We start from the raw sequence: 26,907 nt of genomic DNA on the forward strand, positions 1-26,907 counted from the left end.
CCAGAGCGGCTCCGGCGGGGGCACTGCGGGAGGCGAGGCGGCCGGGCCGGCAGCCATGTGGACGTCGCTCGGTGCCCGCTCGGAGTCGGCCGGCCGCAGGGCAGCCAGCGGCCGCTTCTGGGCTGCCGTCCTGGGAGCAGCGGCGGGGTTCTTCCTCCTCGGGTTCCTCATCGGTACAGTGCAGACTGACCCTCCTTCGCATCGGGGGCTCGTCCAGCCGGGGAACGTGGCTCGGAGCCGGGCCGAGGAAGGGCCGGGGTGGGGGGAGAAGCGGGCGGGTTTGCAGCTCCGGGGAGTTTGCGCCAAGGGTGGCCGAGGTGAGTCCGTGCTCAGCCGGCCGACAGCACCCTCCGTGCCTGCCGCCCTTCGCAGCTGCAGCCGCAGTCACTGACCCCTCTGGGACAGCCGGCTCCTCCGCCGGTGAAGGGTTCTGGTGTCTTTGCCTTGCTTTTCGATTTACTTTTTGTTCAAGTTAATTGGAGTAATGTAGTGCTGTGGGCAAGGAAAAGGCGCGCTGGGTTTGTGAGGAGAGGACAAAAGACATACCCCTCGACCCTGATGCCTTGAAACAGCACCAGGCGCAGCCAGAGAGGCAGGAAGGTAAACATGGGGCTGGAGGGGCACGGACAATGGGGCAGAAACAGTCTCTCAGTGTCTCACCTGCTCCTCGTCCCAAGCAGGCAGGACTGAGGGTTGCGGCCACAATAGATTCCCCCTCTCTACCTTCCTTTTGGTTTCACATATGAATCATGGTGGGCTTACAGAAGGAAAGAAAACAAAGGAGCCGCTTGTATTTTGCAATGCCATTTGGTATGTACTTGGGATTGCTGCCACTGGGATGCCCCGACTGAATTCCTCTGTGATGTGGAGCCTTTCACTGTGCCAGTAACCAGTGCCTCACTGGTGCCAACTTGTTACCCTCTTGAACCCACTAGTTCTGTCATTCACACTACCCATGTAGCTGCTGCTGCACATGCACTGAATGTGTCCAGTCTGACTTAAAAACAGATGTCAGGAACACTTCTCTTCCTAGCCAGCTGTTCCTCTCATCACTTACTCTGGTAGTGCTTGCTCAGAAAGGGAGGGATTCCAGAAAGAAGCCAGACAGACCAGAGAGTGTGAAAGGAGTTACAAGACATCTGTTCCTTACAAAGTGTGCCTGTGTTTCTGTGCATTTTTTGTAAAGCTGCTGCCTTGTTATTGAGGTAACTGTGTGACTGACAGCATGATATTCTGGTACTCAAGGAAGATAGAAAAGTCTCCTTAGCATCTACAGGAGAATAACTGATGAATAAGTGTAAGATAGTATTTTATATCCCTCAACATCTACCTAGACGAATAAGTTCTCTTACTGTTTGTGGGACTAACACTGCCATAATTTTTCAGCCTGCATTAGGTTGTAGCTGGCTGTATGAGCTGAAATGAAAACAGTTCTGAAATGTAAAGCAGTGAAAATCTTGTGGTGACACCAAAGAGAAGTGGTGTGTGTCATGGGAATATTGCTCTGATGTTTTTACTTTGGTATTTTCATGTGTTGTACAGGCTGGTTTGCAAAACCTACAGATAAGAAGACATCTCTGAGTACTCATGAGGACATGAGGACAGCATTTATGGCTGAAATGAAAGCGGAAAACATCAAGCAGTTTCTTTAGTAAGCAGTGTGTAGACTAATCAGTTCAGACAAGAAAAAAAAATCAAGTGGAAGCCAGCCCAGTGACCACAGAATCATAGAATTGGTTGGAAGAGACATTAAAGCTCCTCTGGTTCGAAACACCTTCCACTAGACCAGGTTACTCAGAGCTTTGTCCAATCTGGCCTTGAATAATTCCAGGGATGGGGCATCCACAGCTTCTCTGGGCAACCTGTGTCAGTGCCTCATCACCCTCACAGTAAAGAGTTACTTCCTAATATCCAGTCTAAAGCTGACCTCTTTCAGTTCAAAGCCATTATCCCTTCTTATATCATTACATGCCCTTGAAAAAGGTCCCTCCAGCCTTCTTGTAAGCCCCCATCAGATGCTGGAAAATTCTGTAAGGTCTCGGAGCCTTCTCCAGGCTGAACGGCCCCAACTCTCTCAGCCTTTCTTCTCAGAAGAGATGCTCCAGCCCTCTGATGATTTTCATGGCCTCCTCTGGGACTTGTTTCATCAAGTCCTTGTCCTCCTTGTGTTGAGTCTCAGAGCTGAGCACAGCACTGCGGCTGGGGTCTCATGAAGCAAAGTAAAGGGGCAGAATCACCTCTCTGACTTGTTGATCATGCTTCAAACAATTCAAAACAATGGAACATTACAATATCAATATTTTGAAGTCTATTAAAATTTAATCAATGTAATAAATATTTTTTATTTTAGTAAATTAGCTTTGACTTGTACCTGATTTGTTCATTTTAGGCATCTTGTAAATGGATTATTTTTCTCTTAAGAGAGTGTAGTATTTGTTAAAATCTTATATTTATTCAAGTGAGTAATAGGCCACAAGTCATAGTTTATTGATAGGAATTTACTTTCAGTGTAAAGAAAGAGCATCAGCTATTGTAGGAATAATCAACAAATTTGGATTTGCCTTATGCTCCCAGTCTGATTACGTAGCATGGAGTTGTGCAAAACTAAATTACTAAAATATTATTTTCAGTTTGTAGGATTGTAACAATCCACTGCTTCCTTTTTATGTGTTTGCCATGAACTATTGCAGATGTTTTAGCTCAAAAGTATGGTCTCTACTACGTAGCAGTCATGTACTGGACTATAACATACACATCCAAAACCAAAGATTTAGGAGTTTTTAGAGTCTTAACCTATGTTTTGTCTTTTGCAAAGTCAACTGTTGTTAAACAGCTCTGTGAAAGGACCTTTCTGCCCTTTAAACTCCATGTCTCTATGTAAGCAGAAAGCATTGTACCTCATTTACTGTCATGTGGCCAGTCCTGCAGTGAAATACAGCAGATGCTTAGTCACTGCTCAGAACTACCAGTACAGGCAGTCAGATGAGAAGAGAAAATGAAGAAAACCACAATGTTCAGTTAAATGGGAGTGTAATACAGGGAAATGTTATTGCATAAATCAACTTCTAATGAAAATGTGATGCTTAAGCACTTGTAACTCCTTTAGAAAGCAACCATTCTCACTCACAATAGCATGTAAGTTTGCTCTTGGTTCAGTATATGTCATCCAGAAGATTATACTGTCACTATAACAGTGGCTTTTAGTAAGTATTAGATTTTTGCATGATCAGAGGAACATGGTTTTATCCAGCAGCATTTGGCTGCTAAGGATTTTGTCTAGTTTGGAGAAAAGGAGGTTGAGGGGTAGCCTCATTGCTTCCTACAGCTTCCTAAGGAGGGGACATGGCAAAAGAGGTGCTCATTTTTTCTCCTTAGTATCCAGTGATAGAATGCATGTTCAAAGCTGCACCAGAGAAAGTTCAGACTGGACATGAGGAAGCATTTCTTTACCAAGAGGATGTTCAGACTTGAAACATACATTCTAGAGAGATGATCAGTGACCCAAGCTTGTCAGTGTTCGAGAAACGTTTAGACAATGCCCTTAACAGCATGCTTGAACTTGGTCAGTCATTAATTGGTCAGGCAGTGGGGCTAGATGCTTGTTTTAGATCCCTTACAAGCAAACCTATTTCTATTTCTATTCTATATATATAGTTCTTTCAAAGTGAATTTCTTTGATGGCCTTGGTCTTATTTAAACTCCAGAATTTAAGTTTTTTCTAATCTCACACCCCTTCATAGTCAAAGATACAATTTCCTTCATTAACACCAGCTGGTGCCACACATGCTACTTTGGCATGTTTGTGGCATGGTCATGATGGAATGAGGACATCATGATGACAGCCTCATTCAACTGAGGGTTTTTTCAGCTGGCTTCACAACTGGGCTTTCAATGGTCTGTACAATTTTTTTTTCTAGACAATGGGCTGTTCATTATTTATGTTCTCTTTCACTGTTTGTTATTCATGCTGGCATGACTTTTAAGTCACAAACTGTTGAGTTTTTCTGTTCCTTGTTTATGCAGTACTCAAAACTCACTATCTTTTACTTGCCAACAAGACACACTGGGAGTGAACTTTTAGATAAACCAGTATTTGTGCCAAAATTAATTAAAATTGTGGGATTCAAGGAGAACATCTAGTTAATTACAAGTAAGGACCAGAGTAATTATGCATGTTTCTAAATTGAATGCATAAAAGTAATTGTACTCAGTTCTTTTATCACTTCACAATGATAAGATCTTACTGTGCATAGGAGTGCATGGGCCCACTGTAGCTCAGAAGACAAGGAGTAATGAAAGGACAAGACCCTATAGCTGGTGTCATTACACCATTCTTGCTAAACCATGCTGCGAGCAAGATCTAAATACCTGTGCTAAATCAGGACAGCCTGAGACCCTTCATCTCAGTTTATGTGTGCAGCATAACAATACATAGATGCAGAGAAGTCTTGGTCCTTATTTAGCCTGAGCATATCTGATCATCTCTATGTGGTTAACTTCCAGCTAGGCTAAGAGGAGTTCTGATTATGACCTTCACTGCCTGACCCTGCTTATTTCTCCCTTTTCTCTAGCAATTTTACACGGCTTCCTCACCTATCAGGAACAAAGGAAAATATGCATCTGGCACAACAAGTCCAAGCTGAGTGGAAGAAATTTGGTTTGGATTTGGTTCAGTTGGTTCATTATGATGTCTTGCTCTCTTACCCTGATGACACTAAGCCCAACTACATCTCAATAATTGATGAGCAGGGCAATGAGGTACATAAACAACCAGTTTTTCCAACCAAGGAACAAAATCACTTTCATACACCTGGGAAGGCTGTGAGGGAAAACTGTCCTCTGTTCACTTAATGGTATTGGGCTCATGGAAATCAGGGATTCCAGTTTGCTTTTATATTTTGCATCTTCATTTCATAGTAAGTAAATTTCATAAGTGTTAGGAATACTGATATTTACCCTGATTCATGCAGCATCCTGACATATTGGTTAAAAACAATTAGGTAAGAGAATTACTTGATGCAATTCAATTATTTGAAAATTACTCTGTTATTTAGAAAGATGAAAGAAACCCTGGTCAGCACCATTCTTGCATTGATTCATTATACAGTACTGATGATTCAGTACTGTATAATGAATCAATAAATAATAAATAAATAAATCAAAATAAATAAATAAATAATCAATAATCAATAAATAATAAATTCAGTTTCTGGAAGATTAGAATTTAGGTCTCAAGATGTGCTATCTATCACAAGGGGAATGAGTTAATTTCATACTGGCTGAAGTGCACATAGAAGCTTCAGGGATGAACAGAATGTAAACATTTTTACCACTGTGATCTAACCTGTTCTTATCTGCTGTGCCCAGACCACTTCAGGGAACACTGTATTCATTTATGCAGGATTCTCTGTGAAAAGTGGAGGTGGGATTTATAAGTTCACACATTGGGCATGCCTACTGACAAGGGTGCCCAGTGCCTGCTAAAACTTTGACCACTTCTTAGGTGGAATTATAAAACCAGAGTCCTTTAGATTGCAAATGCTTTTGAAATGACCTTGTGAATAGAAAGTATTTCTTTTCCATATTGCCTTGTTCACCTTATTCGTTTTCCTATTAGGTTTTCAACACATCATTGTCTGAACCTCCTCCTCCAGGATATGAGGCTGTTGGAGATGTGGTGCCACCCTACAGTGCCTTTTCAGCCCAAGGTGTGCCCGAGGTAGGATAGTAGAATGCTACATAGTAAAAAAAATAGTGGTGGGAACAGAAGCAGGAAAAGAGAAGTAGGAAAAGAGACAGAAATAGTAATAATAGAATTGGAAAAGATGGAATACCACAGTGTACTGTAGCATAGCAGAGAATATCAGAGAGCAATACAGATCAATGCAGAATAATTTGAAATTCCTTAGGCTTTAGTTCAAAACCCACCTTATCAGCAGTAGGAAGGGTGACCTAGCTCTGACGTTCTTGAGATTATTGTGATGAAGCAGCGTTCAAATTAAGCAGTCATATATATGTTTAATATTTTCCTCTAGTTTGAGTCAGAACTGTATTTTTTTTTTTAATTTTCCTTAAAAACTGTGGTAATAAATCTTTAGTATCAGCTGCTGTAAACCTCCCCAGACATTTCTGTAACTATGCACCATTGTTTCCCATCTTGGTGAACAAATAGACTGTTACATTTACCCAGCCAAATGAACAATCTCACTTTTCAAAATGCTGCTTGCCCAAGGCTCACACTGACAGGTATAGCTGCACAGTGTTGAGTATGCTTGAAAAGCTTTTGCTGACATTTCTAGCTGGCGATAAAGATGTTGCTGTGATCTGAATTTAACACTAATCCTTCCTGTCTTGTTATACAGATGGTATCAGCTGATGGGCTTTCTGGCCTGTGTAACATGAGTTTTCTGTTCTATGATAATTAGGGGTTTCAATTAATATTTTGTAAGATTAGAATTTCTTAGTGTTATTCTCAGTATCTTTCCTTTCTATATGTAGAATAATTTAGGTTGATACAACCCTGGTCCAGGCTCTGCTTTAAAGTTCCATCTCGAAAGGTGCTAATGCTTCTACTCACACAGCTCAGTATTGTATCAGTCATGTACTTTGTGGTGTTAGTTAATAAGCTGTTCAAATCCAGAAAACAAAAGGAATACTGTATTCATTTGCCTCAGACACTCAAAGAAAGCTGGAGAACCAGGCAGATAATCTGTACCCTGGGACATAAGAGCTTTGGGTGTTCCAAGAATTGCAGTGGAAATTTTGGAACATAGTGTAAGATAAAATTAATGGGTTTTGACCTTTTATCATTACATACCATCCAAGAAAGATAGATTAACATCGCTGCTTTGTTTGGTTTGATGGGATGTGAGAAATGATGAAAAATCTAAAAAGCTTCATCTTCCTTCTTTAGGAAATTGTTTTTTTAAATTAAATATAAAAACTTTGTTTCCAATGAAAACAATACCTAAAGACAAGATTGTAATTTCAAAATCTGGTGCTTGTTTCCACCTTATTACATAATAATTTGACAAGACCTCCAGGTACTTATCTAGTGCTTTTAGCAGTAGCATTCTCCAGCGAGCTGTTGTCTGCATCTGTACTGCAAAAAGCACAGGAAGGGAGCATGTATAAAGCTCCTCAGTGGGAATATTCAGTGGGGCCAAAGCTCTTCTGAGCTCTTGCTGGCCAAGAATTTTATGTGAAAAGCCATTATTATCTTACTAGATCACACACTCCTTTCAACATGCTCTTTGACATTATTGTTTCAAATTCGGCCTCTTTCTCTCAGGGTGAGTTGGTGTATGTGAATTATGGCCGCACCGAGGACTTCTTTACATTAGAACGTGAAATGGGAATTAACTGTACAGGAAAGATTGTTATTGCCAGATATGGGAAGATCTTCAGAGGAAATAAGGTAATCCCTGTGTAGAAAAACATTGATGACCTTCTCAATGTTACTCCCACTTCAACAGTTCTGCCCTTCAGTGTTTTCAAGAGACTGAAACACTTCCCTAAGTTGTTCTGGAGATTTTAGAGTAACGGAGTTTCCATAGACCTGTGCTCAAAGATGATTCTTTATTATTTCTAAGATAAAAGTAAATCAGTTGAAAAATATTCCATATTTTAATATTTATTTGCATTCTATAAATTATTCCAAAATATCATTAATAGAATGTCGTACACTCTAATTCTGAACCAGATTGTTCTTCCCTGTTGGTTCAATTGTTCTTTACCGTGTGTATATTTTGTTTCTTTATAATGGTTTCTGTACACCAGCAAGAGACTATAGCTATATGAAAGTTATTTTAAATTCTATATTTGGTTATTCAGCATCCCTGTCATATAAATTTGATTTTAAACTACAGTTTTCACAGATTTCCATGACCTAACAAGAAAGGACATAATCCTGTACATACTTGAGGCATACACTTGGGCTATTTTCTCAAAAGAGATGTAAGAAGACAATCTATTTTAAGAGTGTTTGGCTCTTGTTCAACAGCTATTTTGACCCTAATTTGAGCAGGGCTCTAATTTATATTTGTCACTTAACTAAGGGTGTCAAGCACTGAATTTCACTGGATGCCAGTTTTTATTATATGCTGTTGATTAATCTTGTGTGAAGCTTTTAGATAACTCACTGGTTTACATACATATAATTTTCACCAGTGAGAAGTGGTATATAACTGATATTCTGGGTCAGATAATATTTTCACTAAATTGTTTACTACTCTTCAAGATACTATCTGAATGGAAAAGATTTAAAAATTAAAGAAGGTATTGCTGTCTGTGAATCTTTCCTTAAGATGAAACACAAATATCTTAGAGTTACTAATATCTAGAGAGGCAGTTTTCCTGTGGTTTGGAAATTATATGCCCTCACCTCATTTACACAAAGGCATATGCTCATTCTTACAGTAGTATTTCTAATGACTGATATTTTCTAATGACTGCTTCTAATGACTGAAGAATTTGGTAGCCTATATAAAATATGGAGAACTGTACTGAAAGTTTTTAAACTTCCTAATGGTGTGCAAAAATAGGATAGAGGATGAAGGCAAGTACTGTATTTCCTTAAAAAAAAAAAAAAAAGGAAAAAAAAAAGCTATGATGTTTCTGAGTTAAAATGCCCAAATTTAAAACTGTTGAGGATTAGTTGTCACTCTGTCACTATCCATCACTGTCATATCTAGTAGCAAACCAGATTGGGATGTCAGAATGATACCTATTATATAATAATAAAGTCATACAAGAACACTTTTAAAACAGCATGCAGGTCAGTCCTTCTGCCATAATGAGCCTAAAATGTGGGCTCCCTAGAGTTAGTCTTGTTCACAGCCAAAGGCAGTTTCAAGCGCTCCAATTATAATCTTCCTGTATAGACCAGACCCTGAGATACATTCAGAGATCATTTAGGTAAATAAGGTAAACACAGGATTACCTGAAGGATACTGTTGCATTAATGTGATACAGTTTTTTCAGTTCATGATGTGTACATTTCAATAGTCAGATGATTGTATCAATCTGGATGACAGAATTCAAACTCAGGTTAGGTAGCAATGCTGTGAAGGATGTTTTCCATGTTGCTGGTGTTATCTGCTAACTAAAAGTCAAAGCAAGAGCAAACCTTTTACTTTCATACGAGACCTGATATCTGTATATATAAGTTTCAGAACATTATGAGAAAGTTATGGGCCCTTGACTTATCCCAAGCACTGTAAAAGACCCTGAGGAAAAATCGCTGTAATTTATACTTTGTTTTGCCCCTTGAACTCTGAAGTCAAGCTGTAAAGAACTGCATAAGGATGGGAGATGTGCTTTACAGGTGAAGAATGCTGAACTGGCAGGTGCCAAGGGAATTATTCTGTACTCTGACCCTGCTGACTACTGTGCACCTGGAGTAGACCCTTATCCAAACGGCTGGAACCTTCCAGGTGGGGGAGCCCAGCGTGGGAATGTATTAAACCTGAATGGTGCAGGGGATCCTCTGACTCCAGGTTATCCTGCAAAAGGTGAGTGACTCTAGAGAAGGCATTCTCTGAGGGTCTGGTACCAAGAAAGGGCAGAGGATGTTTTCTTCTTTGCAACAACACACTTTCTTTCTTAGTCTTTGTTGCTAAAAGGCAGCTTTGGGTTTCGCTGCAATAGGCCACTTCTGTAAATGGTGCATGAGAGAAAGGATATTAGGGGAGCCCTAGAGTAATGATCTGTATTCATCACCTTCACCTTAGGCTTCCTCAGATGCTTGAGCTGTGCCTCAGCTGTTTCATTTAGCAATTAAACCAGATCATTTTGATGGAAATTTATTAAGAACTATTTATGCCGGCACTTGGGCCAGCTTATCTGAGAGAAGCAATCACTTCAAGAAAAGTAGTCCCTAAGTGATGGGCAGTGTTGCTTCTAGGCATCAGAACTTGAGCTGGAAGGGGATACATGTTCAAAACAGCAGAATGGCAGAGCAGACCATGAAGAAAATTTCTGGTTCCTCATGCTAGAATCAGTGATCACACAGATGAATCCCTGTCTCCCTCAATTACAAAGGGTTCCCATGAATATTGTATTAAGGAGGAAACTATTCTGTATATGCTTTTGTCCATGAAGATTAAGATTTGCAAAAAAAAGTTACTTGTATTTAAGCTTAGTCAGAACAAAACCCAGATTTTGTTTTGTACACAAAAACAGCAATCCAGAATATTCAGTAGTCTAGTGTATAAGATTTTATCTGCATCTCTTTATCAACTGGCAAATTTTTTTTAGTTCCCAGCTAAATGTTCCAAGCATCACACTGTGGGCTCCTTCTTTGCTGTTGTTCTTTATGTGTAGCTTAGTCTGAACTTCTTTCCCATGAAGAAAAATATTTCAATGTCAAAGTATTTCAACTCAAAAAAAAAAAAAGAACAAAAAATGAACAAATAATTTAAAAATTTGCAGCCATCTTCATATGCATGACTGCAGACACTATGGGAGAACCTTGATTAGTGTCTCTGAAAATATGTTGGTAAAGCACAAAGAATGAAATTACTGGGAAGATGTCAGCTCAGCTTCTCGGAAAGTGAAATGATTATCCCTGACTCCAGTGTTAAGACTGGGCTAAGAATTGTACAGCTGTTGTACTCCATTTTATTTAAATGGTATGCTCTGTCTCACCCCTCCGAAATGTATGGTACATTCTAAGCCTGTGGTCCTGCCCTGAACCCTCCTGTATCTGCAATCCCATTGGCCCAAGTCTGATTCCGCGCCCACTTCAATTCCCCTCTTAAGCTGTGCTAGGGGATCAGTCTGGCTCTGAGCCCTTCCTCTCTCTCAGCCTCTTCCCCCCTCTTGCCCCTTCCCTCCCCTAGGCTCCCCCTTCCCCCCTTTTCCTCAGTAACTATGCTGTTCCCGGGGTTGGGACCCCAAATAAACCTTCATCTGCTCAGCACCCTCAGAAGCCGTGTGGAGTCTCCTTGCTTGCCTGCTGCTGCCAGCCAGCTCACAGCCTAGGGGGCCCTCTGGGGACCTCCCCGGGGTGCCCCCACCTCAAAACGCACCGCAACATACAGCTTCCTTCTGAGACTTGTAAATATGAAAATATCTGTCTTTTGCTTTCAGAATACATGTACCGATTAGACAAAACCAGTGGTGTAGGTCTCCCAAAAATTCCAGTTCATCCTATTGGCTATCATGATGCAGAGTCATTACTGCGGTAAGTACGTGGGAGACATGAGGTAATTTTAGCAGATTGTTTTTTGGAAGTTGTGAGAGTATTTGAAAAGAGAGTAAAAAGACTTTTGCACTCTGCTTCTCCTGTAGCTGTTGAAATAATATGTTTGTTTCTTATTGGGACCTCTGTAGGAGGTAAATGTGGTATCTGTTGTTACATATGAAGTATGTGCAGAGTTATCTGGAAATGGTCATTTGTAACATGGACTAATATGTCACCATATTTTCTTTCCTTTAAAACTTGATAGTTGTCACTGTTATCGGGATAACTGCTCATAATGATAAAGGTATAGGTTAAAAAACCTCTTTTATCTACTGCCAACTAGTAGTGATAGAGCAGATAAATATATAAATGTATAAATGTGTAAATATGATGTAGCCAGACATTTCTGTTCAATAAGTATTAAATAATATTAGATCTTGGTTTTAATAATTATTAATGAAACCTAAATCCTTTAAAAATACTCTGTCCTTGTTTTCACTTTTGTCTCGAGAAGTCATAGCATGAAGACATGTTGAAGTGTTATGTAGAATAAAGCTTGACTGAAGTATGTATTTACAGTAAAAGACATACTTTCATTTATATTAAATACATTTTGCTTCCTAAGAACCAGAACATCCAGCATATTTTCTTTGTATCTCAGAAGATCATGTCAAAAATAAAAGTCCTTCAAGGGAATAAGTCTGGGTGATTGCGATCCACTGAATTACTGCATTTCCAATTGTGTTAACAGGAAAAGCATGGCTCTTCTGACAATGGAACAAGAAAGGGTGACTTGGACTGATCATATTTCTCTACTTTAGCCATTTTTGACACACATCAACTGCCTATGCTATGAGATTAAACAGAGTACAGGGACAGGCACCATAAAGCTACTGCCTGTGCCGTTAAGTTCTGGAATGGCCCAAGTTGCTCTCTGCTGATTCAAATGTAAATGCAGTTCAAGGCAGTAGAATGTTCCAGCGACCATTTACAAGAGGCAGTTTATATGCAAAGCCTTTCGACCAACACTTTCTTCCAGATTAGCTGTAGACCATTCCAAGCTGATCTCTATGCCCATGATTATTGTTCTGTGTTAATTTACTAGTATTAGTGTAGCTAAAACTCCAGATTATTATCCTGCCAAAGCTTGTAGTATAAATTGTCTAAAACAAAAGACCAACACTGGTTTACATGTGCATGGGACCTAGCACAGTGTGGTTTCTAGGTCCTCATTTGTTTGGTGCTGTTGTAAGAGGTCTGTAACTGATAATGATTTTTTTTTTTCATAACAGTAATATGGGAGGACAGGCACCACCTCATAGTAGCTGGAAAGGAAATTTGAATATATCTTACAACGTTGGTCCTGGTTTTACAGGAAATTATTCCACAAGGTCAGTTTTGTTTCCTAAGGGGAGTGTTCTTGGGATCAGGGAAATAAACAAGGTAGAGCAATAGAGTTTGACCAAAGTCAGAGTAGCTAGGTTTATTTACATCATTCCTTTGATTCTGGCTATTTCCTTGGCTGAAATGTGCTCAGTGCAAAGCATTAGAACATTATGACTTGATTGGATGGATATGACCACCTTGCTTTAGTTTCTAGTTCTAGTTCTAGCTAGTCTTGGACCAGTTTCATTTGAAAAGCATCTAACCTTTGATAAACTATTTGTTGAGAGTCTTTTTTTTTTTTTTTTTTTTTTTTTTTTTTTTTTTTTTTTTTTTTTTTTTTTTTTTTTTTTTTTTTTTTGGTTTGGTTTGGTTTGGTTTTTTGAGTACTTTTGTTTCAAGTTTGTGTGAGTCCAGCTTTTGGTCTTAACTTTTTACTTATATAAAGCAATATTAAACTGCTTCTTATAAGCAGTTTTTCCACTCAGCTTTTCCAGAAAAATATGTCAGTTTTAAACTCTGATGTCAATTTTATTGCTTCAGATTGTTTTTAATTGAATTAGTAATTACAGTTTGGGACTAAAGTCTGTGTGTTTTAATGTTGTCTGAGTACAATGTACTGACTTCATATGAACTGTTTAACTTGATATGATTGTTCATACTGAACTTTATATAAACCCTTGGGGCTGAGTACCTTCAGCTGTGGTACAGATAAACAGTTCTTGATGTTGTAGAAAAAATCTCTTGATGCAACTCAGGGTGTCTTATTTTCTGCTGCCTGAGATGCTGCAGTAGTATGGACTGTGCTGGAATGTTCTTGTTTTGGCTAGGGTAGAGTTAATTTTCTTCACAGTGACTGGTAGGAGGCTGTTTTTCATTTCTCATGAACACAGGGTTGATAATATAGAAATGTTTTTTGTTATTGCTGAGCAGTGCTTACACAGAGCCAAGGCCTTTTCTGCTCTTTGTGCTGCCACACAAAAGAGTGAGAGACTTGGAGGTACATGGGAGGCTGGGAGGAGTCATAGCCAGGACAGGTGGTCCCAGCTGAGCAAAGAGATGTTCCAGACCACATGGCATCATGCTCAGTACATAAAGTGAGGGAAAGAAGGAGGAAAAGGTAGACATCTGGAGTGATGGTGTTTGCTTTCCCAAGTCACCATTACATGTGATGGGGCTTTGCTCTTCTGGAGATGGTTGAACAGTTTTGCTCTGCTTGTTTCCATGTCTTTTGCGCTTTTTGTATAAAATTGAGAAGGAGGAAAAGTTAGACATCTGGAGTGATGGTGTTTGCTTTCCCAAGTCACCATTACATGTGATGGGGCTTTGCTCTTCTGGAGATGGTTGAACAGTTTTGCTCTGCTTGTTTCCATGTCTTTTGCGCTTTTTGTATAAAATTGTCTTTGTCTCATCTCATGAGTTTCTACCTTTTACCCTCTAGATTCTCTCACTGTTAGTGGGGGAGTGAGTGAGTGGCTGTGAGGGGCTTGGTTGCTGGCTGGGATGAAACTGTGACATTCAGTTTCAGGAGTTAGTTCTGATTTGAACCAAACTGCAGAAAATTAGAACTATTTACCTTTTTAACATTAGATGCTTTACATTTTTCTTTCAATATTTCAAATTTAAAAACTAGCTGCTAGCAATAGATCTTTGGAGTTCTGATCTCATTATCTGTATGAATCTTATTTACATCAGAAATATTACATAGCTGTCAAGGGCTGAATGTCGCTCTCATTTGTGCAAATATGGATCCAGAAAAAAAATACGCTGTAATATTTTCAGATTTATATGGTTTAATAGGAGATAAATTTGGTCAAAATGCTTTCTTTGTCATTTATATTGTACACTTTTGAAAGGTGTCAAGATGTTTGATTATCTAATCTGGTGGATTTTCTCTTTGTGTTTTCTTCCCAATACACCAGAAAGGTGAAAATGCACATTCATAGCAACAATGAAGTAAGAAGGATTTACAATGTGATTGGTACCATCAGAGGCACAGTGGAACCAGGTAAAATCATTTGCCTTCAGCATAATCTGAGAGAGCAGTGACCTCTACATGTACTTCGTGGTTACAAGGAGGAGATGAGGAATTTAGTTTTCTCTGAAATACTGTATTGCACAATCTTTGAAATGGTATTTGCATTGGCTTTCATATGGTTCAGGGTATGTCAGCACTTTCACTGTAAATGCTGATTTTCAAGGGAGAGTCATAACCAAGATGGAAATACTTGTCTTCAGGCAAGTAACATTGCAATTGAAATAATATTTTTAAGTGGATATTCTCCCCTAAGAAACATGGGAATGGATTTTGCGTTCCATTGGGAGACACTATATTATTATATATAGACCATTATTGACTTTTTGTCTATCTTACAGTCTCTTGTAACCAGTGTGATTTTATAATTAAAAAAACCCCACATATATAGACTTTCCTAGAATGATGATAACATCATTTGTCTTCTGACTGCAGCACTTTTCCTTTTGCCTAAAACACAACTGTTAACCATATTATAGTAGCACAGAAACCTAGTCTAAATTTTATCTCAGTAATCGTATCTCTGTCATGATTTGGACAACACTTTTTGTGATTGATTATATATATCCAGAGAAATACTGCATTCAGCACATGAATTCACAATGTTGTGAATTTCTGTGCTGTACAGATATAACTAGCTTCACCATGAAACACACTATTGTGAAGTATAGAAAAATGCTTCTATCTTTAGATGAAACCTGTAGTATATTCCATAATAGAACTAATAACATGGAGTTTGAAGTTTTAAGTCTTTAAGGATCCAGTTACTGGGTTTGACAAATTCTTCAACACTGACTGAAAATACAGAAAAATGTCTCCAGAAATTTAAAACACTTTTTTCCTTTCTATCATGTATATTATAAACTATTAATCGCTGTTGCTTGGTACATACGTGAAAATTAGAAATTACTTCAAGTTAACATCTCTATGTCAGAAAAAAGTATTCCTAAGTAAACCTCTAAAATTAATTTCTTTAGACAGATATGTCATCCTGGGAGGCCACCGTGACTCATGGGTATTTGGTGGCATTGATCCTGAGAGTGGGGCAGCTGTAGTTCACGAGATTGTGAGGAGCTTTGGAAAACTGAAAAACAAAGGTAATGTAATAAAATAATAATGTAATGTAAATAATGTAATAGAGCACATCAAAGTAACTACTCTCAGCAGTGCCCATTGATTTCTGTGAGATTTAAACATATGCTTGAAATGAAAAACGTGTATCTCACTGATGTCTTGAATAAACATGTTGTTGTGTACCTTGGTGTATGTGAAGTACTTCTGCTCAACAGAAAGTACACCTAGAGGGAAACATAACAAAATGGGGGATGGTGAAATAAACACAACATTTAGGTACAATTGACTACTCTCTATTTGAGGTAGGTCAGACTGGATATGTCAGTGGTGTTACAATACTGACACAGTGGTGGACTCATAAAGGCTTCACCAGGGCCACACTGAGAGCCTTCTCAGCACTTGACTGTGGCCTGGAGGCATATTCAAGAATAAGTGAAGGATGTCAGTGTAATGCTGAGAATGAGCTGTGCAAACATAGTAGGAGGTAATGGTTAAAAATACCTCATGCCTACTTGCATTAGAATAGGAGCAAATGTCAACTGCACCAAGTTTCTGTTACTGTCAGAGCAAATCCTGTCCCCTCTCTGACATCCCATGGAGAGAAGCACTGACATAAATACTGTGTTAGAGAAGTGTTCTTTGCCTGCCTATTACGCATAAAACCTATTGACATTTAGTTTTCTTTGCATTTCTTCCCAGTAACTGAATATCAGGGGAAGCTGTCTCTGGAATGCAAATGGGGAAAAAAATCATGTTAAAAAAGAAAGGGAGTAAAAGATGAAAAGGTTCCAGTAGCTTCAAAGGAAACTTTGGGCTGAGGTACAGCATCAGAGACTATTTGGCCTGTGTTTAAATTGAATGGAGGACTTCAAGTGAAAGATTCTTCTTTTGAAGGTGATTTGTTAAAGTTACAGGAAATTGCTTAGGTTTTGAAATCTTGCGTTTGAAAGACAGGTCAAAGAAGTTCTGTAATAGATATGAAAATATGTCACTTTTCTGTCAGAATAGACACTGATATACAATGTATTCTAGACTGAACAGAGCAAGAGGATTAGAAAAGCCTTCTTTCAAGAATTTGTGCACAGCACATTATTTTTCCTTAATCATAGTGTTAGATTCCAGAAATTTTTCTTGCATTTAAAAGTGAGAGATTAAATACATTATTTGGCCCAATATTGAAGTACAGGAGAGATTGCTACAATAGCAAATCATTATTAGATAAGGTTACTGAAGTTGGTGTTGAAGTTCCTTATGTATATCTCTTTCCCCACAAATCATGGTAAAAGATCAGCCCCCCAAAAAGGCCATATGTTTTCACATTAGTCATGTAACAAGCAGCCTTTATTTTTGTAATAAATTTTCATTGTCTTTCATTTCAGGATGGAGACCAAGGAGAACAGTGATATTTGCAAGCTGGGATGCAGAGGAATTTGGCTTGTTAGGATCAACAGAGTGGGCTGAGGTAAACCAAGAGTGTTCAAAAAGAGATTTGCATGGTGGCTGCTCTTTGAGAAATCTGCACTAGAAAGAAGCACTTCTTCCCTCCCCCCCACTCTTTTCCTTACACACATGGTCTCTCTCTCCCTTGAGCTTCCTTTTGAACTACCAGGAATCTCTAGCTCCTTGCACTTTATGGATATCATAAAGTTCTGTGAAACAGCTGTTTCTTTTGTGCGTGAGAAGACAGTTCTGAGGGACAAAAAGTTTATCAGCATTTTCTTCCTTTTTTTTCTTTCTCATAGGAAAATGCCAAAGTATTGCAAGCACGGGGAGTGGCTTATATCAATGCAGATTCTTCTGTTGAAGGTACATGGATATGACTTGTGTTCTACAGGAATAGTGATGGTATGACTGGGAGGGATTTTGTCTTGGAGATCAATGAGACCTTCAGTGTGATAGTTTTTGTTGCATTAATTCAGAAATGAATATGAGGAGAAACTGTGGCTTCAGATATTCATGTTTCAGGGAAAAAGCCCTTTGCAGTAATGACCTACTGTTTGGGAGGTCATAAGAGAGACAAGAAGTGTTGTGCCCTGAGTTCTATGGCAACTCTTCAGAGTCAGCTTCTTCTCTTATAATGTGCATAATAATCATGGGGAAATAAGAAAACCTCTTAAGAGTTAATTCAAAAGCTGGGCTCTAATTCATTCTTGCCAATAAAGTGTACTGAGAAGATCATAGGAAGACTCTTCTCAGCTTTCTCCTCATAAAGAGTGCAGCTCCCTGTCCCTTTCCTAGTAAATAACAGCATGAAGTTTCAGCTGAGGGAACTTCCTTCTTCAAATAAATAGCTTTTTATGGTTTTTCAGGAAACTACACACTGCGAGTGGATTGCACTCCACTGATGTACAGCCTGGTTTACAGTCTGACTAAAAAGGTAATATCACTTGAAAGTTTTAGCTGGTATGTTCAGTGCTCACTTACATGATGGGGCTCTGTCTGTGAAGATATGGTGTCAGATCTTTCTTTTCTGACTGCAGTACCCTGTTAGGTCAATAGCTAAGGAATTGGAGCTTTTTCCCAAGACAAATAAGGGGATTCCAAGCTTATACCATTAAATTATTAGCTATTCAGGATTAGGGCATTTCTCAACTCCTCCTGTGAAAGCAGTCCTTCTAAGCACAAGAGCATAAAAGCATGCTGTGAACCAGAGGACAGAAACAAGCCTATACCTGGCTGCCTTGATCAACTGCTAGAATGCCCATGATAGTAGGAGACTCTGACTCCCTTTAGGCAGGGGAAGAAGTTAGGGTGGCTACTGTGTTGTTTTTGTGTGATGTGACAGGTTTGGTCAATGTGCTCAGCTTCAGTGTACCCTGTTAGTTATTCTTTGTCTCTGACCATGATGCTGTTACATATTTGTGTGGCCCACAAAATTGAGAGATAGGGACATTTTTCAGGAAATAGTCACACATGTAAGATGTTCCTTGCTTTGGGCATGGGTCTTAGAGGCTGGTATTTTATTTCTGAACGTTCTTCCATTTAACTGTATTAATCAGTAAACATTTAATTAGTTTTTGTATATATTTTAGATGCTGGTGTGATGTACATTCAACTACTGTGTATATTCTGTGAATTTACTTTATCTGCCTTTATCTGATTTATGTGTTAAGTCATTTGATAATTTATCATCTCTTGGAAGCTGGCATTAGACTGGTGCAAAAGTAAAGGAAAAGTAGTAAATCAGTATAGTAATTTTCTGGCAATTAAAAGACAGCAAACAAATTGTATCTCTGTTAAAAGTGGGTACCCAAATAAAGAGACTTCTGTCCTGAACTCAAGAAGAGTTGATCACCTGCAGTTCCCATGGTAACCTGTGCTAAATGAAGATGTTCAGAAATGTCAGGAAATCAGGTCAGCAGAGTCTCAATTTGGACACCAAGAGCCATCATTAAAATCTTGACCTAAATACCAGTAAAAATGCTTGTGTAACCCTTCCTCAAGTTGGGAAGCAAAGGCTGATGAATGCATGTAACCACAGCTTTTTGGTGGCTGATGTCTGAAGAGAATGCTGATGAGGAAGCTTGTCCCCTCTGATCCCATCCGTAGTTAATCTGTGATAAAAAGTTTTCATGCTGATAGTTCTGTTCTATGAACAATTTTCTTCATGGACAAAACCCCAAATAAATTAGTTTTAATTTGATTGCTATTGTGGAGTAATTCTTAGATAGAAGACAGATTAATAATAGAATATATATTAATAATCTTTAATAGATACAAAATAATAAAATCTCACCAGTCCACCAATATAAAGGAAAGATGAAGAAACATCCAGAGTGTTTAAGCTTCTCAGTTACCTAAAAATTAGTCAGTGCTAGGAATGAACTCTAGAATGATTGTGATTTGTATACCTCTCTAGCAGCTGTGATGACATAAACACAAAGTACTGTGTACTTTGCCCTTCTAAGGTCGCTTCTGCATCCATAAACAAATTTTTTGTGAACTGAAACAAGGTAGAAACAGTTTTAAATTAAACTAAGATAAAATTGAAATTTTCTGTCAAAGTAAAGCAAAATGTTGTGGTTTTGTGGGGGATTTCTCTGTTGAATATTTAAATTAAATGGCTGAAAATCTCATAAAGAAATATCACAATGTAAATATTTACTTAAAATGTTTTGCTTTCCTTGTGTTTTCTTCCATCTAAATTTACCTTTTTTTCGCAAATACACTGTTATTCTGGAAAATGCTATGCATTTGAAGTGTTAAAATGGAAATGTAGAAAGGTTGAGGGACTTAAGATGACTCACTCATAACCCTAAGCCATAGACTTGGTGTGATAATAGGCTGTTGATTTGTTTAGTAACATTTAAAATTGTACCCTTTGTCTTTTTTCTAGATACCAAGTCCTGATGAAGGGTTTGAAGGAAAATCTCTTTATGAGAGCTGGTATAAAAAAAATCCATCAAGTGAATATAAAGAGGTTCCCAGGTCAGTGACAAAAGAAAACAAATTACATACCAAGCATTTTTTTAACTTGTAGAGTGTTGGTTTTAAAGAAATACTCATATGAAAAACTGAGTTCTGAAGAGAAATGGTGTGATTCTCAGCTGGTATAAATTCCAGAGTTGTAATGATTGCAGCTGATACACTACTGTACAACAGGTTTGTGAACCTGCCTATGTAGATGAGCAAGAGCCTTTATATGTGAAACGTGTTCTTTTAGTTTATAGAGGTTTAGACAAATAAGGGTAGTATGCACAAGCCAGTGGCAATTACACAAGATGTTAACAGCTTTCCTTTGGATTTTTTTTCCAGTCTTCTGGAAGCCTCTGAGTTTGGGTGGCTGGGGAGCACACTAGGCATGATTTTACAACATTTTCCTTTAAATTTACCAGAGGGTTTCTACAGGATCTCAAAAACTGATTTTATTCCATGAAGCCATGCTGGTACTGCTGTGATTTCTCTGAGTTGAGAGCTTGGGATAGTGGAAGTTCAGCAGGATGAAGGTCATTGGTTCTTATCAGTGATAGTAAGTCAGTGAGGTACATTCTCCTCTTGAGAACTGGATATCTCTGACCCTGAGAAGGGTGACTTTAATCCTCAGAGAATGCAATTGATGAGGTGCAGCTAATTCAGGGGTCAGAGGCAGTTCATGGTGTGTTGACAAAGAAGGGCACACTGGGAAAAGACTATTTAGTGTGTAGTGACTGACTGCTGAATAAATAACTGCCATGGTATACTTGGAAGCAAACTAAAATTATACCTTAGGTATTGTCACTCAAGACATTTTTCCTCTTTCTTGTTTAAAGAATAAATAAACTGGGTTCTGGCAACGACTTTGAAGCATTTTTTCAACGTCTTGGCATTGCTTCAGGCAGAGCACGTTACAGTAAAAATTGGGTAAGTCTTTGTAGTTTGGTCTCCCATGTAACTGCCTGAATAACATCACCTCTAAAGGAGCCATTTAGGCTTCCAGATTTTTAGGATAGGACAGTTCAGTGTGTCAGAGTGGTGTCTAATTTTACTACAACTCTATGTGCTACCTCAACACAAATATGTAATAAATAAGAATGATCAACTTGTCACTTAGAAAAAAGGACTTTTGCTCAGGGTAAATGGATGTGGTCAAAATTACCTGTGGCTGATGAGGGCTTCTGAGTAGCTTATGGTGACTTTTGAATCATTTTTAACACTTTACAAAGCTTTGAATTCAAAATGGTGTGTGTTTTATTGAAAATGTACTGTGAGAGAAGATTAACTGAGAAATGTTCAAGGAGAAAACTATTCCATGTGGTAATTTCCTCTGAAAAGGAATGAATATCTAAGGACACAAACAAATGTTTATTGAATCCAAGCAAGAGAAGAAGTCCAGTCTCACCTGGATTTAGCCAACTGAAAGTTATGTGTCTGTGCTTAGGTACTTTCTTTGGGCTGTGTACATGGTCAGTGGAGAGAGATTTCTCCAAATGACCATTCATCTCAGCATAGGTTAATGTCTAAGAGAGCCACTGACCAGTTCTTGTCCTTAGACTGCCTATAGTGGCTACATAGGATTAGTGTGACCTGAACACGTACATTTTACCATGCCTTGAATCCCACAGCAAAGGTTTTCAAGCCACACTGAAATAGACATAGCTGAATAATGCTTTTGTTTTGGCTTGGTTTCCTCTGTTTCAGAACGTGGCAAAATACAGCAGCTATCCCGTTTACCACAGTGTCTATGAAACCTATGAAATTGTGGAACAGTTTTATGATCCCACTTTCAAGAATCATCTGACAGTAGCTCAGGTACGGGGAGGGCTGGTGTTTGAATTGGCCAACTCTGTTGTGCTTCCCTTTGACTGTAGAGATTATGCATCAGCTGTGAGTAACTATGCTCACATCATCTATAATTTGTCAAGGAATCATGAAGAGGAGCTGGCAACATACAATGTATCCTTTGGTACGTACAGTCTTTTTTCACATTCCTCCTCTGTTAATGCTTACAGTGCCTTATATTAATGGTTGACTTAGTCATGACCTGGTATTTACCGTGTGCTGTATGAATAGTAAGTAAAACAAGAGCAATATCCTTCATTAATTTGAAATGGGAATATTTTTTCACTAACCTGCCTGTGTGGGGCCTATGCCACTGCCAAATAGAGCTAACATTTATAATTGCATGTGCTTTGACCTGTGTATGATTCCCCAGTATTGATAACACTGTGTCGTTGTCATGTTTCCTTAAAAAAATCACACTGTTTTGCAGCTTAGTGTGTTGAATAACTCTGTGCCTAAGAACTTTTTTTTTTTTTTTTAATTAGCAATATTATAGAATATTCAGTTTAGGATTTGGCTTCTAATGGCCAATATCAGGTACACGTGCATGTGTACACACACACACAAACATTCTCAGTCTTTCTCAAAAGTCTTTGTGGGGGAACATAACAGTAAAACACAGGTTGCTGGGATTTATAAAATCTCAGACCTGCCTGAACAGTCTGATTCTGGTTCCATGATCCAGGTTTTGATATTTCTGTACATTCTTCAAGCAGCAGATACTAAACAATATTCACAACAATACTTACTGCTATTGTTTCTAAGAGAGGTTTTCACACAGAATTACATACTTCTTAATGTAGGAATATGGGTCATCTTCATTCAGGGAGACATTTAACAATTCATTATCATGATCACAGTGGAAGATAAAGCTTTAATTGAAGAATTTGATTTGTTAAATGATATCTTCAGAATTTGTAGTTAAATACTTTGCTCCTGCTCCCTCCAGATGCTCTGTTTTCAGCTGTGAAGAATTTTACAGAAGTTGCTTCTAGCTTTCATGAGAGACTGCAAAAAATAGATCTCAATAAGTAAGTTCAACTCTTTTTTTCTTCCTGTCAAATACTCCATGTAGTTCTCTGAGCTCAAGAGGACTTAGTCTTCATTTGCATTAATGGAAAAAAATAAATAAGCTGTAGTTGTGGCGTGCCTTACGATGAGCTTTCAAGAAGTTCTATGCACCACCTATGCCAAAAGGCCTAGTTTGCACTTGACTTAATTCTTAATTTATTCTTTGTAGGCCATGGCCAGAAAGACAAGCCAAACTTCCTTTTTTGTATACATATATGTATGTTCCATTTCTTGGGAAGACTCTAATTTAGCCATATGCTTACCCTTATGGAACACTAACTGAGAATAAAAGCCATCTTTTTAATGGCAGCAACTTTCAGATAAAGGAGTTAACAGTAATCTCTTATGCAAAAGATGACATTTATGACATATGACATGTATGTGACATTTTCAAAATGGCTTTATTGATGGATGGCCTAAATCTATGCTTTAATTCAACCAACCAGTTTCAGTTTCTGTTTACATAAAACAGAACTTACTTTCAGTTTCTGTAAACTTAAAAAAAATTCCTTAATGGTAGTAGAGTTATTCCAGTTTTACTGTGATATAAATTTTAACATTTTTTATTGGTAAATGCCTTTGAAGGTCTACAAGTTACTTTGGATGTAGACCACAAAGCCCACATATATGCTGTATAACCTTGTCACAGTTTTTTAATTTATTAAGCATCAACAGTATGTGCAGGGCTATTAAAAACACACAGACACAGACAGTCTCTGCTCTAGGAAATTTAAAATCTACCATCAGAAATACACAATTCTCAGAAGGCTCAAAAGAGGATTTTAACATCACAGGGTTCCTTTTTCTGATATGCTGTGATTTTACATAAAAACAAATGTAACTTTATTGAAGTAATTTGTGGCTGGCTGGCTTTCTGGAAAAGAGGGTCCTTAGAAAATTGTTGTACAAAAGAAGAAAATGGTCTAAGCATCCTCATGAAAAGGAAATAAAGGAATGAGAGAAAACACCCAAAACACTGTATTTTGATGCTATCAGTTGGACTTTAAAAGCAGCTTTAAGAGACTTTCCAGTTATGAACCAGACTCTGTCACAGCACAGATCAGCATAATTCGGTTATGCAGGCTAGCTGATAGAACGGGCTATCTTTTGTGGCCTACATTTAAACTTCAACATCCCAGATCTACTGTCCTTTATAAATAATGTATAAATAATAAATGTGTATGCTGGGATAAGAGAAGGTTGAATACACTGCTAATATATTCAACATATTCCCTTTTTTTTTTTTTCCTTTAGTCTGCTTGCTGTCAGATCACTAAATGATCAGCTCATGTTTCTAGAAAGGGCTTTCATCGACCCTCTTGGATTGCCTGGCAGGCCATTCTATAGGTGAGAAAGGCTTACTTTTCACTTTCCTCATGGAGTATGCTGTGAAAATTCCTTTAATATTTACAGGTCTCCATTTAAATGGAGTTATAATGATTTTGTTCAACACAGCAAAAGTACGAGACAGGAGAAATACGATAAAAAGGGGAAACGACATTGGAGAAAACTTCAGTGCGATACATTATAGAGAGTGAGGAAGATTCTTGTTGGAAGGCTTCAGATAATTTCTCTTGGTTTGATTTGGCTTCTGAACAGATGTAAAAATTTAGCCCTGCAGTCATTTTGAGTCATTTTAATTGTAGGAACTTCAAGAAGTTGTTCTTATTATTTGAAAGTGAAATAGTGTATAATTGAAGAACCTACAATTTGATCACTTTTAAGAGCATAGCCATGCTAGCAAATGTAGTGTGGAGGGCAGTACTGAAACATCAGGAGAGGAATTCAGTGGTCCTCTCATCCAGTTCAAGACGTAAAACTTATTTAAGAGGCAGTGAATCAAGTCTGGCTTTTTGGTCCTTCTACCAGTCTGCATAATTCAGAACAGTAATCTCTCCACTAAAAACTAACTGCAGAAGGAGAAATTTAGATCTGCAGTCCTTGTACCTCTTCTAGCTCATGGTTAAAAATCTGTTAAGAATGTTAAAAGTCTTTCCTACATCAAAGCATACCTGTATCTGTTGGAGACTGTGTATATCTGTGAGAAAAAAAAATCTGGCTTTTAAAAAATGTTTTCATTTCATCTAAGTTGAGAGAAAGGAAAATACTTTAATTAATTTTATCTCAAGTAGCTATAAGGCTGTGGAATTCATATGGCATAATGTAGCTTATGTTATTTTCTTGCTTCATGGACATTAGCCACTATTGCTGCAATAATCTTATTTATTTACATCTTCAATGTCAAGTGTTTACAGCTGGTTTATAAACTATAAAATAGTATGGTTTATTTTCCTGATGCATAATATTGTTATTTTTTTCCTCAACTTCCCTACAGACATGTTATCTTTGCTCCAAGCAGCCACAACAAATATGCAGGAGAATCCTTCCCAGGAATCTATGATGCCATGTTTGATATTGAAAGCAAAGCTGATCAACTTGAAGCCTGGGAAGAAGTGAAGAGGCAGATTTCCATTGCAGCCTTCACTGTGCAGGCAGCAGCAGACACACTGAAAGAAGTAGCATAAATATGAAAAATTTAGTCATCAGTAAAGACTAAATGTGACAGTTTGCAGAAGCCTTAAAAATGGAGCATTCGAAAACACTAGGACAAATATGACAAAGAACAAAAAATCAACAAAATCTTGGTCTTTGCAAATAATATACCCAAGTTGAATGCATTTAGTAATGTTAACAAGGTGATGTACTCCATTCTGAGAGGTCAGGATTTAGATCTTCTGAATTGAGATCTTCTGAATTGAGACTGATAAGGTTTCAGGTTTTCTCCCAGATTTGTATTTTAAGAATTGCTAACCACTGGACTTACTTTCTTCGTTTTGAATTTTTCTAGCTTGATTATTATAGCAATCTCCATAGTTCTTCAGGAAAACAAAATTCATTTCATGTTACCATGAGTTACTAATTTTGTTGTTGCCTTTTGTTATTTACACTGGGATTGTATAATTTTACCTCAAGACAGACCTCTCAGCCCTCCTTTTCCACAAAGATAGAGATGGACATGGAGATGGGAAAACTGTCACATACCATGTGCAGGATCTATAATAATCGTAACAAGTTTTGGGCAGCCAGCCCAGAATACTCATCCATGACATTCTTTTCCTCACATGCTGAACCTTGCAGCTGTTTGCAAATAACTTTAAGCAAGAAGCTTTTAGTCACTTTTAGAACAAAAACAAGGCAATATATCTTGTCAGACATACAGTCATCTCACAAAATGTCTTTCAAGATGACAACCCTATTGTTATTCTTTTAATCAAAATCTACCCTTGCTATGCCTTGTCCCCATAGAGGTATTTTTAATATGAAGACAGAATCAAAGAAAACTCATCATGTCCTTAGTTTGAAAGGATACCAATTTATTACCATTTTTGTAGAGTCTGTATATCTGATTATCATGTGCTACTTGCTATTATGATGGACCATGGGACAACCAAGACCTGACCAAGAAGACTCAGAAAATCAGATCACTTCATCTGAAATTGTGCCACTGACTTTTACTGACTTATACAGCTAATATTTTATGTGATTTGATGTGTCATGTTAGCTGAGACCTCTACCATGTCTTAAATTACTGTCCTGTGATCTGATGGTTTTCAGTACTATCGCAAATTGTTTTCTTTTCCATGAGGCTTCATTTAGTCATAAATATTTCTGCACTTCACATTAAAACCTTTTAGAAAAGTTACTGTAATTAAGTCATTATTTTGCTTAACTGTTGGTCTTTCTGATAAAATAATCTAGTTTACCAGATAATAGGAAATGCTCTTATACCCATAGTTATTGCCCAGTTATTTTCACATTTTTTTATGAAACTTATTGGAATAAAATGATGGAGATGTCTGCCCCCAAATCCAGTGCTGATGGGAGACATTGCTGATTCTCT

General features: G+C 38.0%; 1 protein-coding gene across 4 annotated transcripts; it reads left to right on the plus strand.

Moving 5' to 3' along the window:
* FOLH1B (folate hydrolase 1B) lies at positions 1 to 26,707 on the plus strand. Of its 4 annotated transcripts, XM_041414161.1 has the most exons (19): positions 1 to 173; positions 1,543 to 1,651; positions 4,572 to 4,758; positions 5,618 to 5,719; positions 7,292 to 7,417; positions 9,326 to 9,512; positions 11,092 to 11,185; positions 12,478 to 12,576; positions 14,491 to 14,576; positions 15,581 to 15,700; positions 17,057 to 17,139; positions 17,420 to 17,483; positions 17,987 to 18,054; positions 20,014 to 20,105; positions 20,927 to 21,017; positions 21,795 to 22,059; positions 22,885 to 22,966; positions 24,261 to 24,353; positions 25,342 to 26,707. In XM_041414161.1, exons 1-19 carry the CDS (start codon positions 56 to 58, stop codon positions 25,529 to 25,531), a joined length of 2,256 nt encoding a protein of 751 aa, XP_041270095.1. In that variant the 5' UTR covers positions 1 to 55; the 3' UTR covers positions 25,532 to 26,707. The 4 variants fall into 4 exon arrangements, with proteins under 4 accessions (XP_041270095.1, XP_041270097.1, XP_041270098.1 ...); XM_041414163.1 differs by lacking the exons at positions 24,261 to 24,353; positions 25,342 to 26,707 and having other exon boundaries at positions 21,795 to 21,905; positions 22,019 to 22,059; XM_041414162.1 differs by lacking the exon at positions 1 to 173 and having other exon boundaries at positions 1,651 to 1,789.
* Positions 26,708 to 26,907: the final 200 nt, after the last annotated feature.

The sequence above is a fragment of the Onychostruthus taczanowskii genome, unplaced genomic scaffold, assembly GCF_017590055.1.
Source record: "Onychostruthus taczanowskii isolate IOZ18803 unplaced genomic scaffold, ASM1759005v1 scaffold44, whole genome shotgun sequence".
Taxonomy (NCBI): Eukaryota; Metazoa; Chordata; class Aves; order Passeriformes; family Passeridae; genus Onychostruthus; species Onychostruthus taczanowskii.